The 19,379-nt window shown below is 47.3% G+C and overlaps 1 protein-coding gene across 4 annotated transcripts in view; it reads left to right on the forward strand.

Moving 5' to 3' along the window:
• Positions 1 to 19,379, forward strand: part of LOC131422101 (NADPH--cytochrome P450 reductase) — a 72,108-nt gene that overhangs the window by 44,276 nt on the left and 8,453 nt on the right. For all 4 annotated transcript variants that reach the window (XM_058569022.1, XM_058569020.1, XM_058569021.1 and 1 more), the window contains 2 exons: positions 8,273 to 8,321; positions 18,683 to 18,811. In XM_058569022.1, coding sequence (XP_058425005.1) covers positions 8,273 to 8,321; positions 18,683 to 18,811 — 178 coding nt within the window. The remainder of the gene's footprint in view (positions 1 to 8,272; positions 8,322 to 18,682; positions 18,812 to 19,379) is intronic.

A 19,379-nucleotide genomic window follows, 5' to 3' on the forward strand; every position in this document is an offset into this window, starting at 1 on the left:
ACCACTGGGCCGGCCCCTAAAATTCCCCTTTTTTAAGTGTACGGTTTGGTGAGTCCTGACGTCTGTATGCAGCTGCGTAACCAGCGTTACCAATCAAGACATAGAACACTCCATCACCCCCCCCAAAAGCTCCTCCCACGTAGGTCCCTTTGTAGTCGGTCCCCCACAGCCTCTAGCGACCACTGATCTTATTTCTGTTCCTGTAATTTTGCCTTTTCCAAAGCGCCATGCAAGTGGAACATGCAGGTGCAGCCTTTTGTGCCTGGCTGCTTCTCAACGTAGCGTCAGTCTCTCTTAATGCCTGGGCTTCCCTGCCGTCCCTGTTTTTGCCTTGCAGCATTTTTGTTGAAGAAACCAGATCATTTGTTTCTCAGAGTTTCCCACAGTCTAGAGTTTGCTGTCTGCATCCCACTGGGGGTTGCTTCTGAAAAGCCGCGAAAGAGCTCCTTTTCCTGCGTGACCTTTGTTCCGGGGCTTGCTCTCAACAGGAGGGCCAGGAAAGCCAGGCATCAAGGCTGCGGCATCATTTCTATCTTTCTCTTTTGTGTGCCGACAGAGAGAAAGTGAGCTCGAGTTCCTTCCGCATCCAGTTCAGGGTCACCCTTTCTCTGGAGAGGCCCTTGGCTCTACCAAGTGTGAAAACAGAAACACAAATGAGATTTACAAAGAGGAAAGCACAAGGAGAAGGCTCTGTGGACGCAGAGAGTGGACAGTGTCTGAAGCCTCCCAGCACTGTGGAAATGGCGAGAAAACAGGCTCAGGATAGTCACACTGTCCCTGCAGGCACAGGGCAGGTTTTCTGCGGCCACCTCACCCCAGAGTGACTTCACTTGCCTCTCCTTCTTTCCTGTGCCCTGAAGAGATGGGGGTGGTTTTGCCAAAACTTCGAAGGTGGCCTATCTGGGAAAGCGTTGCAGGGGAGTGTCAGTGGACCTCTTGGCTTCGCTGAGCGTCACTCTGTGCTGCTGGCTTCAGCTCTGTTCCTGGCATCAGGGTGCAGAGACAAGCAGAATCCTCAGGGGCTCACGTGCAGTTGGGGATGTGAGGGTGGTATAGTGGACAAGTGCTCTAACAGCCTGGGGCAGTGGGAATGCAGAGGAGGAGCCCTTCCACCGGGGCGTATGTCAGGATTGAGCTGCCCCCAAACTGAGTCTGGGAGGCTGAGGAAGAGGTGTGTGTGCAGAAGCTCAGGGCAAGGACAAGCAGGGCCTGCTCTGGGAAAGGTGCATCTCGGTAGAGCCCCAGTGTAGGTCCCCGAGCAAGTTAGGGGTCACTGAGGGAGTAGGGGGTCACTGAGGAATCAGGTGTCATGAGGGAGTTGGGGGTCACCAAGGGAGTCATGGGGGTCACAGAGAGAGTTGGGGGTCATGAAGGGAGTTGGGGGTCACTGAGGGAGTTGGGGGTCACAGAGGGAGTTGGGGGTCATGGAGGGAGCTGAGACAGGAGAGAGGAGGTGGGGTATGGATCTTAAGGGCCTCAGGCCGTCCTCGGGTGGGTTTTATCTGACACTATTGGGGAGCCAACGGAAGGACTTGTACCAGGGCAGAGTCCTGAGAGCAGTGGTCTCTTGAAGAGCAGTCTGGAGTGGATTGGAGGAAGGTCACCCGGAGGCGTTGGCATTGACTGGCGGGAATTGATGGGGGCCTGCGGTACAGAAGAGAGCGGGGCACAAAGAGCAGAGGTGTCAGCAGTCCTGTGCCAGGGCTTTCTAAAATGTGGTTCTCCAGTTCCCCTTTTACAAAAAGCAAAGCTAGTTGGAGGAGAGGCGAGCACCTTACCCCGGGCTGAGAGTTAATAAGCGTGAGAGCGAGATTTCACCCAGGGCCTCTCTCCCACACCTTTGCCCTCAGTCCTGCCAGCCCCCCACCTGGCCTTGTTGTTGTCCCCTTCTCCCTCGCTTTTTTTTTTTTTTTTTGTGAGGAAGATCAGCCCTGAGCTAACATCCATGCTGATCCTCCTCTTTTTGCTGAGGAAGACTGGCTCTGAGCTAAAATCTATTGCCAATCCTCCTCCTTTTTTTCCCCCAAAGCCCCAGTAGATAGTTGTATGTCATAGTTGCACATTCTGCTAGTTGTTGTGTGTGGGACGCAGCCTCAGCATGGCCGGAGAAGCGGTGCTTCAGTGCGCGCCCGGGATCTGAACCCGGGCCGCCAGCAGCGGAGCGCGCGCACTTAACCGCTAAGCCCCGGGGCTGCCCCCCGCCCCTTTCTTTCCCCTTTGATTGCACGCGCTGGCAGGGCCATTTTGTGCCAAGAGCCAGGTCATCCCAGTGTCAGAGGCTGTGGCTTTTTCTCTCTCTCACTGATGGGCTGAATGTGCCTGAGCAGCTCCCTGGACCTCAGTCTCTCTCTTCACTCTCCTGCGCAATAGCACTAGCCCTGCTTGATAACGGACTGGCCCAAGTCACTGCCCAGTGGGCTTTAGGGCTCAGAAGAGAGAGGCCAGAGAGCCTCTTTCTCCTGTGGTGTTGGGAGGGCAGGCCGCCTGGGCCCCGGAATGGTGTGGAGTTCTGATCTGCATGCTGATGAATGCATGTTGAAGGCTGGGTGGGTGGGGGGTCCATGAGGGAAACAGCAGCCCACTGGAGCCTCAGAGCCCCTAAATGACAAGGACTGAGGATCCCTGGGAAGGGCTGTGCTGTGTGCTCTGACACACTGGGGCTTCTCTGCCTTGATCAACAGGGTGGGCCAGGGGAGGCGCAGCCTAGCTCTGTGGGAGCAGACACGAACCCTGGGTGCTGGGCTGCTGTGGCCCTGGACTTTCACAGGCCTGGAGTTGAGTCACCACTTCACCCCGAGCCTTACTCTCCTTAGCAGTCAAAAGGGGATAGAAATCCTTGCCCACGTCACAGCGTGGGGAGAATTAAATGAACTAAAATATAAAGCTCCTTGAATACTACCTGGCATACACTAGGCACTCAATAAATAGTAGTTCCCATTCCCTTTTTTGTCTGTGACCTGTGGCCTCCCATGCCTGCTTTACCCTCCCACCTGCCGAAGGCCAGCTGTTATGGGAGGCAGCAGGCAGCGTCCCCGCTGCAGTCCGGCGCGGCTGGTTTTCTTTTCTTGGCCTCTGCCGATGGAGGGAGCTGCTGTTTTTTGTTGAAGCTCCAGTGAACCACGTTGTGTTCACCAGAACACAACCATCAGCTTTCTGCCACAAGACTCTGGGGCTGCTTTGCCCATGGTGGAGAAATCTGGGCCCTCTGTGGAGCCATCTTCGCGTGGCAGAAGCCTTGAAGCCGAAGTCCATCCTGTTCCAGCCAGCCTGCCCCATATCTCTGCAGCCATCCTGTATCGTGTCTCAGCTCTTAGCCTCTCTCTGATCGTGGGTGCCTATTACCCTGGGAGCTGGAGAACTTGCCCCCACATACCAGGCTCTTGGAAGGGAGCCATTTAAATGCAGCTGCCCCATATGTCACCAAGGGCAGGAGAAAGTCCCAGAAGAAGTCAGTTCTGTGCCTGAAAATTAAATCTGAGTTGCAGTTTTCAGAACTCCTTCTGGGACTGGAAACAAAATGAATCACACCAGGGCATCTTGGTTCATCTCTGTCCAGATGAGTCAGTGCTTCAGGCCACAGTCCCTTGCGTCCTCCTCACACGGCAGGCTGCAGTTGACTTCTGAAGCCTGAACCAGAGAGGCCTCTGCTCCCAATTTAGGAGTGGAGAGCCCTAATTGGAACCTTTTGTGCTCCATTCAGGAGCCACGTGGTCTCTGGGCTCCAAGCCTGGGCCAGCCACTGCCTCTTCTGTTGGGCTGTTTGTACTAGGGTTCTTTGACGGGATGCTCCTTAGGAGGAAACGTGTCAGCACTTTCCCGCCACGCGATGGGAGGGTAGGCTGGGCTGGTGTCACGGCACACACTGTGCTCCCAGGTGACATAGGCCAAGACCCAGTGTCTTAGGCACTGTTGCCCACAGTTCTTTTGTGGGGAGGAAGACAGGAACCAGATCTAATTTAATGTGATCCTGAGGTGCCCTGGCAGCGGGATCAATGTGGCTTGCTTTATGGAGAAACGGCCCTGCCATAGCAACCTGCACAACTGCCTTGGAGTGTCTAGAAGAGCTTTATTCAGCCGACATGAGTTCCTTTTTATTTTTTTTTTTTAGTGGAAAAGCAGGAGGATGTGGGGAGAAAGGACTGTGATATAAACAGTTACCAAGGAGACCCGAGTCGGGGTGGAAAGCTTTTCTCCTTCCCTTGGTCCATACAGCAGCAGGAGGAGGGGTGTGTGCCCAGACGCAAGGGCTCACGGGAGGTTTCAGCCTGGAGTCCTGAGTTCTCCCTGCTGGAACCGCCAGATGTTGCCACGTTCTCAGGCTCCTGGGGACGGATGCAGGCAGGGGCTAGGCCAAGGTTTCCTGAGGACCGGAGTCCTTCGAGTTCACTCTCCGAGTTCACAGCGGGTCTGCCGGCCCCGCCAGCCCTGCACTGAGGATGGATGGAGCCCGACTTCCTAGCCACTGGCCCCCTCAGGAGAGAGCTGTAACTTGCCTTTACCCTTAAGTTCTGGAGCTGGGAGTGAGCAGCCATGGGGTGCACGTACTCATCTCCGAGGGACGAGCCCACCCTGAGAAGGTCAGTTCCAGACAGTGTCCCTGGCTGCAGGCTGCCTTGATGCCCCTCGGGCAGGGGGATACCTGGCACCCAGACTCGAGTGTGGATGGAACTTTCCCTGGCAGGGACACTCTGGAGGTATGAAGAGGGTGCTGTGTGGAGTTAGCAGCAGAGTCAGGGGCGGTCCCCAGGGCGCTCAGCTGGGCATGGGCCCTGCTGGCCCCTTCAGTCCTAGTTTGCAGACTGCATTTCCCTGCTTCCGAAGGGACTGGAAACCAGAAGGCCCCAGTCACCCACTCCTCTGCCTGTGAGAGATCAGGTTCTGTGTGCAAATTGCGGTGTGAAGCTGTCAGGTGGGGTGAAGCCAGTTGAGGGCACTCGGGTGAGGACCCACTCGGGCTGAGCAGCTGAACCTGCTGCTCTGAGCCCAGCAGCAGGGCACTGCAGGGGGAGGCAGGTCCCGCTGCCCCCAGCCGGCCGGGTGTAACCAGTGGGAACGGCAGGAAGCTATGCCAGGTTGGAGCAGTCACCAGAAGCCCAGGGTCTACCTCAGTCTCCTCCGGTTTCCCTTTCCTCATGAACTGGGGTCTGCCCCAGATCTCTGGAAGCCATCCCTGAGTTGAGGGAGAGGGTGGGAGTGTTCCTCCTTTCTCCCCGGGGACTGAAGCCAGTGAAGGGACCTGTGCTGGCCTTCAGAAGGGCTCACGCGTCTTGGGAGAACCCTTCCTCTGGGGCGGAGAGGGCTAGCACGTCTTGCCTGCCCTGTGACATTCCCAGCCAGACCTGCCTGGAGGGCTCCCCTCTCTACTCCCAGGGCTGTCAGCCTGGAATCCCACTCTGTACAACTGTGGGGAGGCCACACAGGGACCCTTCTCCACACCACGCCGCTGGGCGGCCAGAGCTGGGCTCCCTACCAGCTGCATGGGCCTCATCCAGGAGCCCGCAGCTGCCGGTTTCCATGGCTTTCTCTCTTGGGAGCCGTTTTCTGTCTCTGAGAATAGAGCCCCGCTCTTCCGAGAGGCCTTTCCTGGTTTCTTCACCACTGTGCCTGCTTCCTCAAAAACCTGGGGGCATGGATTGTCTGATCCGTCCGTTTGGTCTTAGCAAACACCACCTTGTGCCACAGGGCATCTTTGAAATCACAGAGTGACCCAAACAGCTGTCTTCTAGAGAACACCCTCGTTACCCCTGAGAGTTAACCAAGTTCTGGTTGCCATGCAAGGCTCTAGGGAGGCTGCAGAAGCTGAGATGCAGTGTTTTCAATAAAAGGAATCTGAGGTCTCAAGAGGCCATGGCTTGGCCAGTCACAGGCCCATTTGGTGGCAGAACTAGGATCTGACCCAAGTCTCTGCTCCTGACGTGGGGCCCCTCCCATCCTGCCAGAGTTCTTCCCGGAGACTGTCTTTCCCAACCTGGTGAGTGGCCCTGGGTAACCTCATTTCTTCTCCTCCCCTTGGCTGTGGTCTGGCAGGTGAGGTGACCGGGTGAAAGGCTATCCGTTCCCAGTGACAGCCACCAGTTATGGAGAGCATGCCTCATGCCGGATGCTATGTTGGGTCCTTTATATGCTTTTTCTTCGTTTAATCTCTTTGCAAAAACCTCTGAAGTGGGATTCCCATTTTCTAGCTGAGGAGCAATGAAATCCTGGTTCAGGTTCAATCAGCTGCAAGCTGGCGGGCTGGGGATGGCACCCTGCTCTGCTGACCCCAGAGCCCCTGCCCTGCCCCTTCCACCTCGGTGCCTCCCGTGCTTGCCTGAGAGTCTTGGTAGAAGGAGAAAGTGGATTTTGGAAGCAAATTGTATATATATAAGTAAACTTCAATTTGAAGTTTAATTGAAGTATCATATTTACAGGAAGGTATGTACCCATCAGTGATTCTCGCCATGTGAACGAGTGGTAATCACCACCAGATTACCAGCACCGCAGGAGCCCACTGCACTCGCCTCTCCACCCCAAGGGTCACCACTGTCCTGACACCTGTCCCCATAGATTAATTTGCCTGTTTGGGGAAGTTATATAATGAAATCCTACAGTCTGTTCTCTTTTATGTATGGCTTCTTTCACTCAGCGTCACGTTTGTGAGATCCATTTGTGTTAGTGTGTGTAGGGATAGTTTATTCTTTTTCACGGCTGCAGTGGAGAATATTGCAGTGTATGAATGTACCTCGCTGTTGGTATATTCTTCTGCTAATGGGCATTAGAGGTGTCCCATCTTTGGGGCTCCCGTGTCTGCTGCTGCCGTGAGCGTTCCTGTGTGTGTCTGTGTGCCCGGGCGCGAGTGTACTCTGTGAGGTGTCTAGCAGAGTGGGTTGCTGGGTTATATAGGGTTACGGAAGATACGGCCGTAGCGGTCGTGCCGTATTGCCCTCCCCCAGCAGCATGTGGGAGTTCTAGCTGCTCCACCAGTTCACCTGCTCGTGACATTGTCAGTCTTTTAGTTTTACCCGTTCCAGTGAGTGTATAATAGATCTGGTTGTGGTTTTATCTTCCATTTCTCTGGTAACTAATAATGTCAAGCACTTTTCCGTGTGTTTTTGGCTATTTGGATACTCTCTTTAAGAAAGTGCCCGTTCAAGTCTTTTGACAATTTTTCTGTTGGATTATGCGTCTTTTTCTGGTTGATTTGTAGGGATTTCTTATGTTCACAAGTCCTTTGTCAGGTATATGGACGTTGCAAATATCTCCTCTTCCCATGCTGTGGCCTGCCTTTCATTCCCTTAATGGTGTCGTTTTAAATGGAAACAGCCGCGTTTTAGTGTTCAGCCTTATCACTTGATTCAGACTGGCCGTATTTTAAACTTCCTGAATATTTACCATCCAGAGAAGGGGATGTTTTTCCTACCTTGCTGTCTTGGGCTTGAGAGTCCCTGCCGAGGCTCTCTGGGCTTCTTGAGAGCGCCCCGTAGACCTGAGGCAAGGAAAGGGAGGAGGGAAGGGACAGGTATGGAGAGGGAGGGGGCAGGGGTCAGGAGGTGGGAGGTGGACAGCAGTCAGACAGCGGTGTTGCTCTCTAGAGGGGACAAAGTCCAGTTCAGAGCTCTAGAAGGTACCAGGGTCACAGAGAATGGGACAATTAAATGTGGCCCCAGTGCCAGGGAAGGGATGAGGGTCTTGGGAATCCCAGGGGAGTTGGTACTTGAGCGGGGCCTTGGGGGTGGAGCCAGGGTGTGTCAGGTCTGTGTGTAGGCCATGGCATGACAGAATTCTGAAGGCGATCATGGAGGAAGTAATGTGTGGTGGGGAGTGTCCGGCGAGGCTGGGGACGGATTCTGAAGGGACTTGGGTACCTCTGTCATGTGGGTCATGGGAGCCATTGAAGGTTTTAGAGTGAGCAGGGCAGCAGCATGGTCAAAACTATATTTAGGAGACTCCTGGTAGCTGTGTGAGGCGGGGAGTGGAGATGAGACGAGGCCGTGGAGACCGTTGGCTCTAGATGGTGAGGGACAGGGAGTAAAGTCTCCAACCCTTCTTTGTTCTCGTCTATCCCGGGGCTGGAGGTCCTGGCTCTACAAGGTGGTGTGTCCCAAGAGGCTTTGAATTTACTGGAGAGGACATGGGGAGGAGGACCGGTACCCCAGTCCTGCCTCTCCAGCCCCGGCACTGGATCAGAGGCAGCTGCTGGTGTGGTCACCGGGGAGTGGCATGGGGCAGAGCTGGGATGCCCCTCGATGCTGCCACCTGCATCCCACAGCTATCGGACACTTTTGTTTTTCAGGACCACCTCTGTCAAAGACAGCACCTTCGTGGAAAAGATGAAGAAGACGGTGAGTTTTCTCTGTCTGTGCTCTTCCCAGCGAGTCTCAGCCCTGGTAGATGTGTGGGGGAGTCCAGCAGGAGGCCAGCTTCACTGGACAGGAGGAGGGGGCGGGCACCCAGGCCCAGCTCCCTTGTGTAGACATTCTCCTGTAACCAAAGCCGTGAAGTTGCTCTGCTGTGGCTGGACAGTTTATTTTGTTTTTTGAAACGTTTACTTCTTGAACAAACTGAACTGTAAGAATAGACCCTCCCTCTAACTCAGGATGCCGTCCCGTCTGCTCCCTCCCAATCCAGGCTCTGTCCCTGAGCAGATGCAACCTCACATAGCTGTGGTCCTGGCACAGCTAAAATTTTATCTCCGTTTGTCTTTATTTTATTTATATAATTTTATGAAAAGATACTCTCTTCACATGGTTAAAATCCAAAACATAAACTAGTCTGTGGAAAGCCTCTTTCATATCCCTGCCACTCATCACTGTTCTTAGTATTTTATGGATCTTTCTAGACCTTCTTTTTGTGCATACAAAAAAACAAATAGAGATTCTTAATTTACACTTTTTTAAAACACAAAAGGTGGCATATTACGTACACTGTTATAGATCGTGCTTTTTTTTTTTTTTACTTAATGATAGGTCTTGGAGATCCTTCCTTAGCAATTCAAAGACGCCACCCTCGCTCTTTATTATAGCTGCATAATGTTTCCATCATGTGGTCATAAGGACTGTAATTTGTTTAAACACTGCCCTGTTGATGGGCACTTGGAATATTTCAAATCTTTAGCTCTTACAAATAATGCTGCTGTGAGTATGTAGATCAATTTGCACATTTGCAAATGCAATAAAATCCCAGACGTGGAATTGTTGGATGAAAAGGTCTATGCATTTGTAATTGTCATGGAAGCTGCCAAGTGCTCCCCACGGGGTCACGGCAGGGCACGCTCATTAGCAATGTGTGAGAAAATCTGTTCCCCCACAGCCTGGACAGGAGGAGAGGGGGGACAGCCAACAGCCAACAGAGTGGATCATCAAAGTTTGGGGTTTTGCTGGTTTTCTGGGTTAAAAAAAGATAATCTCGTGTAGTTCTGATTTGCATTTTTCTTGTGATTTAATTTAAGCAGATTTGCATATGTCATGATGGCATTTCTTTTTTCTTTTTTTTTATAGATTCTCTATTCAAATCTTCTGCCCATTTTTCTGTTGGGATGATCTTTCTTGAGGAACTCCTTAAAATTATTAGGGAAATTAACCCCTTGTCTGTGATATGAGTTAGAAATATTTTTTCCACTTAATAATTTGTCTTTTGACTTGGCTTCTTGTGTGTTTGTCTGCTTGTTTGTTTTGCCTTGTGAAAGTTACCTAGTCCACTTTAGGATTCTTTCTTTTTATTGACTTCTGGACTTGGAGTCATCATCTGAAAGGCCTTCCCCACTCTGAAGAGGTAAAGGAACTCTTCTGTGTTTTCTTCTAGTACTTCTATGGTTTCGTTTTTCATATTTAAAATTCATTTTATTGGGAATTTATCCTGGCAGAAGATGTAGTGTGTGGATCCAATGCTACTTTTTTTACACAGCTGTCTAAATTCCATGTAATAGAGTCCAGCTTTTCCCCACTGGTTTTATCATATATGTAATTCCCATGTGAATTTGGGGGGCGGGGGGTCTGTTTCCGTATTTTCCTATTCTAGTCCTGAGACCTATTCTGAGCCCTAAGGAACTGTTAATCTGCTTTTTGTCTCTGTAGAGTTGCCTGTTCTGGACATTTCATATAACTGGAATCATACAACATATGGCCTTTGTGTCTGGCATCTTTCACTCACATAATGTCTTAGAGATTAATCGATGTAGTGTGTGTCAGCATTTCATTTCTTTTTATTGCCAAATAATGTTCCAGCAGATAGATTCATATTTATTTTTCCACATGACTTTTAGGATCAATTTGTTGAGGAAAGAAGAGCTGTTCAGATTTTTAGGATCATGTGACAATTCTGTATTGATATAGGGAGAACCAACATCTTGTATGTTGAGTCTTCTGTGCAAAATCAGAGCACCTTTCTATTTGGTTGAGTCCTTTATCGCTCAGTAGCTTCTTGTGTGTTTGTTGTAAGGTTTACCTCTAGGTACTTCATGTATTTTGATGCTCCTGTAAATATTTAGCTACAATTTTATATCCTGTTTTGTTCCCTTAACCTGATATCATAAGCATTTTCTCCTTTATTAAGTAGGTTTTGTAGTGATTATTTTAAAATACTTTTTTAAATGATTTGTAGAAAATTCAGGAAAGTAGAAGTTATGAGAATACTTTATAATCTGTATGTTTTATTTTGTCCTTTGTATTGTATCACTTTGGGCTCAGTGCAAAACCAGAGTGCACTCGTGGGATTTGGGCACTGGGATGCTACTCCAGGGAAACCTCATGTCCAAAGGGACTGGAAGGTGGCCTGTGCCTCACTTCCATCTTCTAGATCTTGCAAATCACAACCAATTGGCTGAACCTAATTTGCTGCATCCCTAGCTGCAAGGGAGTCTGGGAATAGAGTTCAGGCTTTTCAGTATCTGCTGTGGAAGGCGCAGTAGGAGGAGAGTAGGAGGAAAAGCATATGAGCCCGTCCGTGTGGTCCTCCCTATTGTCTAGATTTCTATAAAGAATATGCATTGCTTTTATAATCATCCAGGAAAACTCACCCATTATTCCCCATTTAGATTCTTGGGATATTTCTTGCCAGTCTTTTTCCTTTGTACAGGTATATGTGTAAACATATATGTGTATCACACACACACACACACAATTGAATTATACTATACATACTGTTTGGTCACCTTTTTTTTTAATTGATGTCATAATAGTTTATAACATTGTATAATTTTAGTTGTACATTATTGTTTGTCAGTCACCATATAAATATGTCCCTTCACCCCGTGTGCCCACCCCCAAACCCTTTCCCCCTGGTAACCACCAAACTGTTTTCTCGGTCCGTGTATTAGTTTATCTTCCACATGTGAGTGAAATCATGCAGTGTTTGTCTTTCTCTGTCTGGCTTATTTCACTTAACATAATACCCTCCAGATCCATCCATGTTGTTGCAAATGGGACGATTTTGTCGTTTTTTATGGCTGAGTAGTATTGCCTTGTATATATATACCACATCTTTATCCAATCATCAATCGAGGGACACTTGGGTTGCTTCCCTGTCTTGGCTATAGTGAATAATGCTGCAGTGAACATAGGGGTGCATAAGCCTCTTTGGATTGTTGATTTCAGGATCTTTGGATAAATACCTAGTAGTGGGATGGCTGGATCATAAGGTATTTCTATTTTTAATTTTTTGAGGAATCTCCATACTGTTTTCCATAGAGGCTGCACTAGTTTGCATTCCCACCAGCAGTGAATGAGGGTTCCCATTTCTCTACAACCTCCCCAACATTTTTTATTTTTTGTCTTGGTGATTATAGCCGTTCTGATGGGTGTAAGGTGATATCTTAGTGTAGTTTTGATTTGCATTTCCCTGATGATTAGTGATGTTGAACATCTTTTCATGTGCCTTTTGGCCACCTGTATATCTTCCTTGGAAAAATGTCTGTTCATATCCTCTTCCCATTTTTTGATCAGGTTGTTTGTTTTTTTGTTGTTCAGTTGTGTGAGTTCTGTATATATTACGGAGATTAACCCCTTGTTGGATATATGATTTGCAAATATTTTCTCCCAGCTGTTGGGTTGTCTTTTCATTTATATGCTGGTTTCATTTGCCTTGCAGAAGCTCCTTAGTCTGATGAAGTCCCACTTGTTTATTTTTTCTTGTTTCCCTTGTCCGAGTAGACATGGAATTCGAAAAGATCCCTTTATGACCGATGTCAAAGAGTGTACTGTCTGTTTTTTTGCCAGGAGTTTTATAGTTTCAGATCTTAGCTTCAAGTCTTTGATCCATTGTTGAGTTAATTTTTGTGTATGGTGAAAGAAAATGATCTACTTTCATTCGTTTGCCTGTGGCTGTCCAGTTTTCCCAGCACCACTTATTGAAGAGACTTTCTTTTCTCCATTGTATGTTCTTAGCTCCTTTGTCGAAGATTAGCTGTCCATAGATGTGTGGTTTTATTTCTGGGCTTTTAATTCTGTTCTGTTGATCTGTGTGTGTGTTTTTGTGCCAGTACCATGCTGGGTTTTTTTTTCTTTGTGAGGAAGATCAGCCCTGAGCTAACATCCACGCCAATCCTCCTCCTTTTTGCCGAGGAAGACTGGCCCTAGGCTAACTTCTGTGCGCATCTTCCTCCACTTTATATGGGACGCCGCCACAGCATGGCCCGACAAGCGGTGCCTTGGTGCGCGCCCGGGATCCGCACCCGGGCTGCCTGCAGTGGAGCGCGCGCACTTAACCGCTATGCCACGGGGCCGGCCCCACCATGCTGTTTTAATTGTTATAGCTTTGTAGTATATTTTGAAGTCAGGGATTGTGATGCCTCCAGCTTTGTTCTTTTTTCTCAGGATTGCTTTAGTTATTCAGGGTCTTTTGTTGCCCCATATGAATGTTAGTATTCTTTGTTCTATTTCTGTGAAGAATGTCATTGGGATTCTGATTGGGATTGCATTGATTCTGTAGATTGCTTTAGGTAGTATGGACATTTTAACTATGTTTATTCTTCCAATACATGTGCATGGGATCTTTCCATTTCTTTATGTCATCATCAGTTTCTTTCAATAATGTCTTATAGTTTTCACCTCCCTGGTTGAATTTATTCCTAGATATTTTATTCTTTTTGTTGCGATTGTAAATGGGATTGTCTTCTTGAGTTCTCTTTCTGTTAGTTTGTTATTAGAGTATAGAAATGCAACTGATTTTTGTAAGTTGATTTTGTGCTCTGCCACTTGGCTGTAGTTTTTGATTATTTCTAATAGTTTTCCAATGGATTCCTTAGGGTTTTCTATATATAAAATCATGTCGTCTGCAAACAGTGAGAGTTTCACTTCTTCATTGCCTATTTGGATTACCTTTTATTCCTTTTTCTTGCCTAATTGCTCTGGTCAAAACCTCCAGTACTGTGTTGAATAAGAGTGGCGAGAGTGGGCACCCTTGTCTTGTTCCTGTTCTCAGAGGAATGGCTTTCAGTTTTTCCCTGTTGAGTATGATGTTGGCTGTGGGTTTGTCATAAATAGCCTTTATTATGTTGAGGAACTTGCCTTCTACACCCATTTTGTTGAGAGTTTTTATCATAAATGCATGTTGGATCTTGTCAAAAGCCTTCTCTGCATCTATTGAGATGATCATGTGGTTTTTATTCCTCATTTTGTTAATGTGATGTATCACATTGATTGATTTGCGGATGTTGAACCATCCCTGTGTCCCTGGTATAAATCCCACTTGATCATGGTGTATGATCTTTTTAATGTATTGCTATATTCAGTTTGCCAATATTTTGTTGAGGATTTTTGCATCTATGTTCATCAGGGATATTGGCCTGTAATTTTCCTTATTTGTATTGTCCTTGTCTGGCTTTGGTATCAGGGTGTTGGCCTCATAGAATGTGTTAGGAAGTGTTCCACCTTCCTCTACTTTTTGGAACAGTTTGAGAAGGATAGGTATTAAATCTTCTTTGAATGTTTGGTAGAATTCTCCAGAGAAGCCATCTAGCCCTGGACTTTATTTTGGGGGAGGTTTTTGATTACTGTTTCAATCTCTTTCCTTGTGATTGGTCTATTCAGATTCTCTATTTCTTCTTGATTCAGTTTTGGGAGGTTGTATGAGTCTAAGAATTTATCCATTTCTTCTAGATTGTCCAATTTGTTGGTGTATAGTTTTTGTTTTGTTTTGTGAGGAAGATCAGCCCTGAGCTAACATCCATGCTAATCCTCCTCTTTTTGCTGAGGAAGACCGGCTCTGAGCTAACATCTATTGCCAATCCTCCTCCTTTTTTTTTTTTTCCCCAAAGCCCCAGTAGATAGTTGTACGTCATAGTTGCACATCCTTCTAGTTGCTGTATGTGGGACGTGGCCTCAGCATGGTCGGAGAAGCGGTGCATCGGTGCACGCCCGGGATCCGAACCCGGGCCACCAGTAGCAGAGCGCACGCACTTAACCGCTAAGCCACGGGGCCAGCCTGGTATATAGTTTTTCATAGTATTCTCTGATAATCCTTTGTATTTCTGTGGTATCCATTGTAATTTCTCCTCTTTCATTTCTAATTTTATTTATTTGAGCCTTCTTTTTTTCTTAGTGGGTCTGGCTAAGGATTTGTCAATTTTGTTTATCTTCCCAAAGAACAAACTCTTTGTTTCATTGATCTTTTCTCCTGTCTTTTTGGTTTCAGTTTCTTTATTTCTGCTCTAATGTTTATTGTTTCCCTCCTTCTGCTGACTTTGGGCTTTGTTTGTTCTTTTTCTAATTCTGTTAGGTGTAGTTTAAGGTTGCTTATTTGGGATTTTTCTTGTTTGTTAAGGTGGGCCTGGATTGCTATGAGTTTCCCTCTCAGAACCGCTTTTGCTGCATCCCATATGAGTTGGTATGACGTGTTTTCATTTTCTTTTGTCTCCAGATATTTTTTGATTTCTCCTTAAATTTCTTCAGTGACCCATTGGTTGTTCAGTAGCATGTTGTTTAGTCTCCACATCTTTGTCACTTTCCCAGCTTTTTTCTTGTAGTTGATTTCTACTTTCATAGCATTATGGTCAGAGAAGATGCTTATTATGACTTCAATCTTCTTAAATTTATAGACGCTTGCCTTGTTTCCCAACATATGGTCTATCCTTGAGAATGTTCCATGTGCGCTTGAGAAGAATGTGTAATCTGCTGTGTTTGGATGGAGTGCTCTGTATATATATCTATTAAGTCCATCTCGTCTAGTTTTTCGTTTAAGTCCACTATTTCCTTATTGACTTTCTGTCTGGATGATCTATCCATTGATGTAAGTGGGGTGTTGAGATCCCCTACTATTATTGTGTTGTTGTTAATATCTCCCTTTAGGTTTGTGAATAGTTGCTTTATGTACTTTGGTGCTCCTGTGTTAGATGCATATATATTTATAAGTGATAGGTCTTCTTGGTGGAGTGTCCCTTTTATCATTATATATTGCCCCTGTTTGTCTCTCATTACCTGTTTTATCTTGAAGTCTGCTTTGTCTGAAATAAGTATGGCAACACCTGCTTTCTTCTGTTTGCCATTAGCTTGGAGTGTTGTCTTGCATCCTTTCACTCTGAGCCTGTGTTTGTCTTTAGAGTTGAGATGTGTTTCCTGGAGGCAGCATATTGTTAGATCTTATTTTTTAATCCATCCTCCCCCTCTGTGTCTTTTGATTGTACAATTCAATCCATTTACATTTAGAGTGATTATTGATATATGAGTGCTTAATGTTGCTATTTTATCGCTCATTTTCCAGTTCTTTTGCATTTCCTTTGTTTCTCATCCTGTGTGTTTCGGACCACCAATTCAGTTTGGTAGTTCTGTATGATGATTTTCTTAGTTTTTTCTTTATTTGTCATATATGTCTCTGTTCTGATTATTTTTTTAGTGGTTACCATGAGGTTTGTATAAAAAAATCTCATAGATAATCCATTTTCTGATGGCCTCTTATTTCCTTAGACTAAGTCTGTTCCACCCCTTTTCTCTTCCCCTTCTAAGTTATTATTGTCACAATTTATTCCATCTTGTGTTGTGAGTTTCTGTTTAAAGTGATGAGGTTATATTTGTTTTTGGTCTTTTCCTTCCCTTAATCTTTGGTGTTATAATTAAGTGTTTGATAACCTATTCTGATAGAGAGCTACAATTTTTCTGATTTTGTCTACCTATTTTTCTCCTTGCTGAAAGCTTTGTATCCCCTTTCTCTCTTTTTTTTCAGGCATGAAGGCCTTCTTGAGCATTTCTTGTAGTGGGGGTCTTGTGGCAATGAACTCCCTTAGTTTTCGTTTATCTGGGATAGTTATTATTTCTCCATCATATCTGAAGGATATTTTCACTGGATAGAGTATTCTTGGCTGAAAGTTTTTGTTTTTCAGAATTTTGAATATATCATTCCACTCTCTCCTAGCCTGTAAAGTTTCTGCCGAGAAATCGGCTGAGAGCCTGATAGGAGTTCCTTTGTATGTTATTTATTTATTTACTTTTTGTCTTGCTTCCCTTAATATTTTTTCTTTATCATTGATTTTTGCCAGCTTTACTACTGTATGTCTTGGAGAGGGTCTTTTCATGTTGATATATTTAGGAGATCTATTGATTTCATTCACTTGTATTTCCAGCTCTTCCCCAGGTTTGGGAAGTTCTCAGCTATTAGTTCTTTGAACAAGCTCTCTGCTCCTTTTTCCCTCTCTTCTCCTTCTGGAATACTTATACTCCTTATGTTGCATTTCCTAATTGAGTTGGATATTTCTCGGAGAGTTTCTTCATTTCTTTTTAGTCTTAGTTCTCTCTCCTCCTCCATCTGGAGCACTGCTGCATTCCTATCCTCAATATTGCTATTGTCAGCTCTGTTCTTTAAAGATTCCAGATTTTTCATCTCCTCCATTGTGTTTTTCGTCTCCAACATTTCTGATTGGTTTTTCTTTATAGTTTCAGTCTCTTTTGTGAAGAAGTTCCTGATTTCATTGAATTGTCTATCTGTGTTTTCTTGTAGTTCGTTGAGCTTTTTTGTGATAGCTATTTTGAATTCTCTGTCGTGTAGGTTATAAATTTCTGTGCCTTCAGGATTGATTTCCTGGTGCTTTTCATTTTCCTTCTGGTCTGGAGATCTAATATATTTTTGCATAGTGCTTTGAGGGCGTGGGCTTATTTTTCCTCATTCTGAAGACATCTGGTTGCAGCTTCCTCTTGCCACCACTGGGTGGGGGTCAAGAGCTGTGTATTCTGAGCCCGCCGCTATCTGCAGGTGCTCTGGCTGACCAGCTGTGCTGGTGCTCTGGGTGAGGGGAGGGGTTTCTCTTTCACATACCCGATCCTGGGGTTTTCTTGCTCTTCTCTCACTATCTGCTCTCCTGGGGTGCTAGCTTGATGAAGGCACCCCTGTGACAGTTCAGTCCCCTCCATATGGGAATTTCCCACAGGCTGTGAGAGAACTTGGAGAGCAATGGTTTTCCCACAGAGGGCCACTCCCCCACTCTCTCTCTGAGAGCTGCGTGGTCTCGGAGGGGAGGGGCTCTTTCTCTCACCTGCCTGATTCCAGGGGCTTCTCGCTCTTGCCTCGCTATCTGCTCTCCTGGGGTGCTAGCTTGATGAAGACGCCCCCACAACAGTTCAGTCTGCTCTGTATGGGAATTTCCCACAGGCTGTGAGAGAACTTGGAGAGCGATGGTTTTCCCGCAGAGGGCCACCCCCATGCTCTCTCTAAGAGAGCTGCACGGTCCCAGTCCCAGGGTCGCTGTCGTTGGGGAAGGAGAGGAGTTCTCCTTACCTCCTTCCATTTCCTCAGGGGTTCCAGCACCTCCACCTTCAGATGTGCAGCTGCGTGGGTCTCTCAGACATCTTTTGTGTATGTGAATGTCCTCTGTTGGTATATGAGTGTCCTTTTTGTTGAATCTTGGGGGGGAGAGTCTAAGGGGGAAAGCTCACTCCACCATGATGCTAATGTCACTACCCATCCCTTCGTCACCTTTTTTTTTTTTTTTTTTGAGGAACATTGGTCCTGGGCTAACATCCGTGCCCATCTTCCTCTACTTTATATGGGACACTGCCACAGCACGTCTTGACAAGCGGTGCATCAGTCAGCACCCAGGATCCGAATCTGCAAACCCCGGGCTGCCAAAGCGGAGTGCACGAACTTAACTGCTATGCCACTGGGCCAGCCCCTTGATCACCCTTTTTTAATTGAACACTGTGCTCTGTGTTTTCACACATCATTTTTTTCTTTTTTGGGGAAGATTGGCCCTGACCTAACACCTTTCTTTTTTTTTGCCAATCTTCCTTTTTTTTTCCTTTTTTCTCCCCAAAGCCCCAGTACATAGTTGTGTATCCTAGTTGTAGGTCCTTCTAGTTCTTCTATGTGGGATGCCGCCTCAGCATGGCTTGATGAGCAGTGAGTAGGTCCGCGTCCAGGATCCGAACCCCAGGCTTCTGATGCGGAACATGGGAACTTAACTGCTCTACCACCGGGCTGGCCCCATTTTCACATGTCGTTTAAAAATCTGTCCAGAGTGTGACCTTGAGCAGCTGCATGTGTAAGATTACCTTGATGGTTCCGGCTGGAGTCGTCTGGATGGCCTTTGCCCCCACCCACCACAGTGGCTGTGGCAGTGAGATTCCAGGCCCAGAGTGACCTACAAAGGACTTGAAGCAGGAAGGAAAGAGGGTGCCCTTGAGGGGCCCCACCTGCCTGGCCTGCCCTTGCGGTCACCTGGAGTCTCGAGTGATGCCTGTGGTTCTTGGCCCCTTACTGACCTTTTATGTCTGGCCTTCCCTAGGGCAGGAACATCATCGTGTTCTACGGCTCCCAGACAGGGACCGCCGAGGAGTTTGCCAACCGCCTGTCCAAGGACGCCCACCGCTATGGGATGCGGGGCATGGCAGCAGACCCGGAGGAGTATGACTTGGTGAGCTCTCGCCACACCCTGGCCCCTTCCTTCTGGCTCCTCCAGCAGCATTAAGGAAGGCGTCTCTGGATCATGGAGACACTTAAAGGGCTGCCCCCAGTTTTAAGGACATTAAGAACACCTGGCTCAGGTGTGCATGTGTGAGCTCCCAGCACTGCTTACACTCAGCCCTTGGTGCTCTCCACGCAGTGGCTTTACAAGTGCTGGGAGGTGCAAGCAGAAGGGACTCAGTGGATTGGGGGTGGCTTAGAAAAATGAAAGGGTTGGGCCGGCCCCGTGGCCTAGCGGTTAAGTGTGCACGCTCCGCTGCTGGTGGCCTGGGTTTGGATCCCGGGTGTGCACCGACGCACCGCTTCTCCAGCCATGCTGAGGCCGCGTCCCACATACAGCAACTAGAAGGATGTGCAGCTATGACGTACAGCAATCTACTGGGGCTTTGGGGGGAAAATAAATAAATAAATAAAATCTTTAAAAAAAAAAAGAAAAGAAAAATGAAAGGGTCTCAGCGGGTCCAGAGAAGAACTGTTTCCCATCTCTTTAACCCCACCCCGAGCTGCAGCGGCGGGGA

The sequence above is a fragment of the Diceros bicornis genome, chromosome 26 (assembly GCF_020826845.1).
Source record: "Diceros bicornis minor isolate mBicDic1 chromosome 26, mDicBic1.mat.cur, whole genome shotgun sequence".
NCBI lineage: Eukaryota > Metazoa > Chordata > Mammalia > Perissodactyla > Rhinocerotidae > Diceros > Diceros bicornis.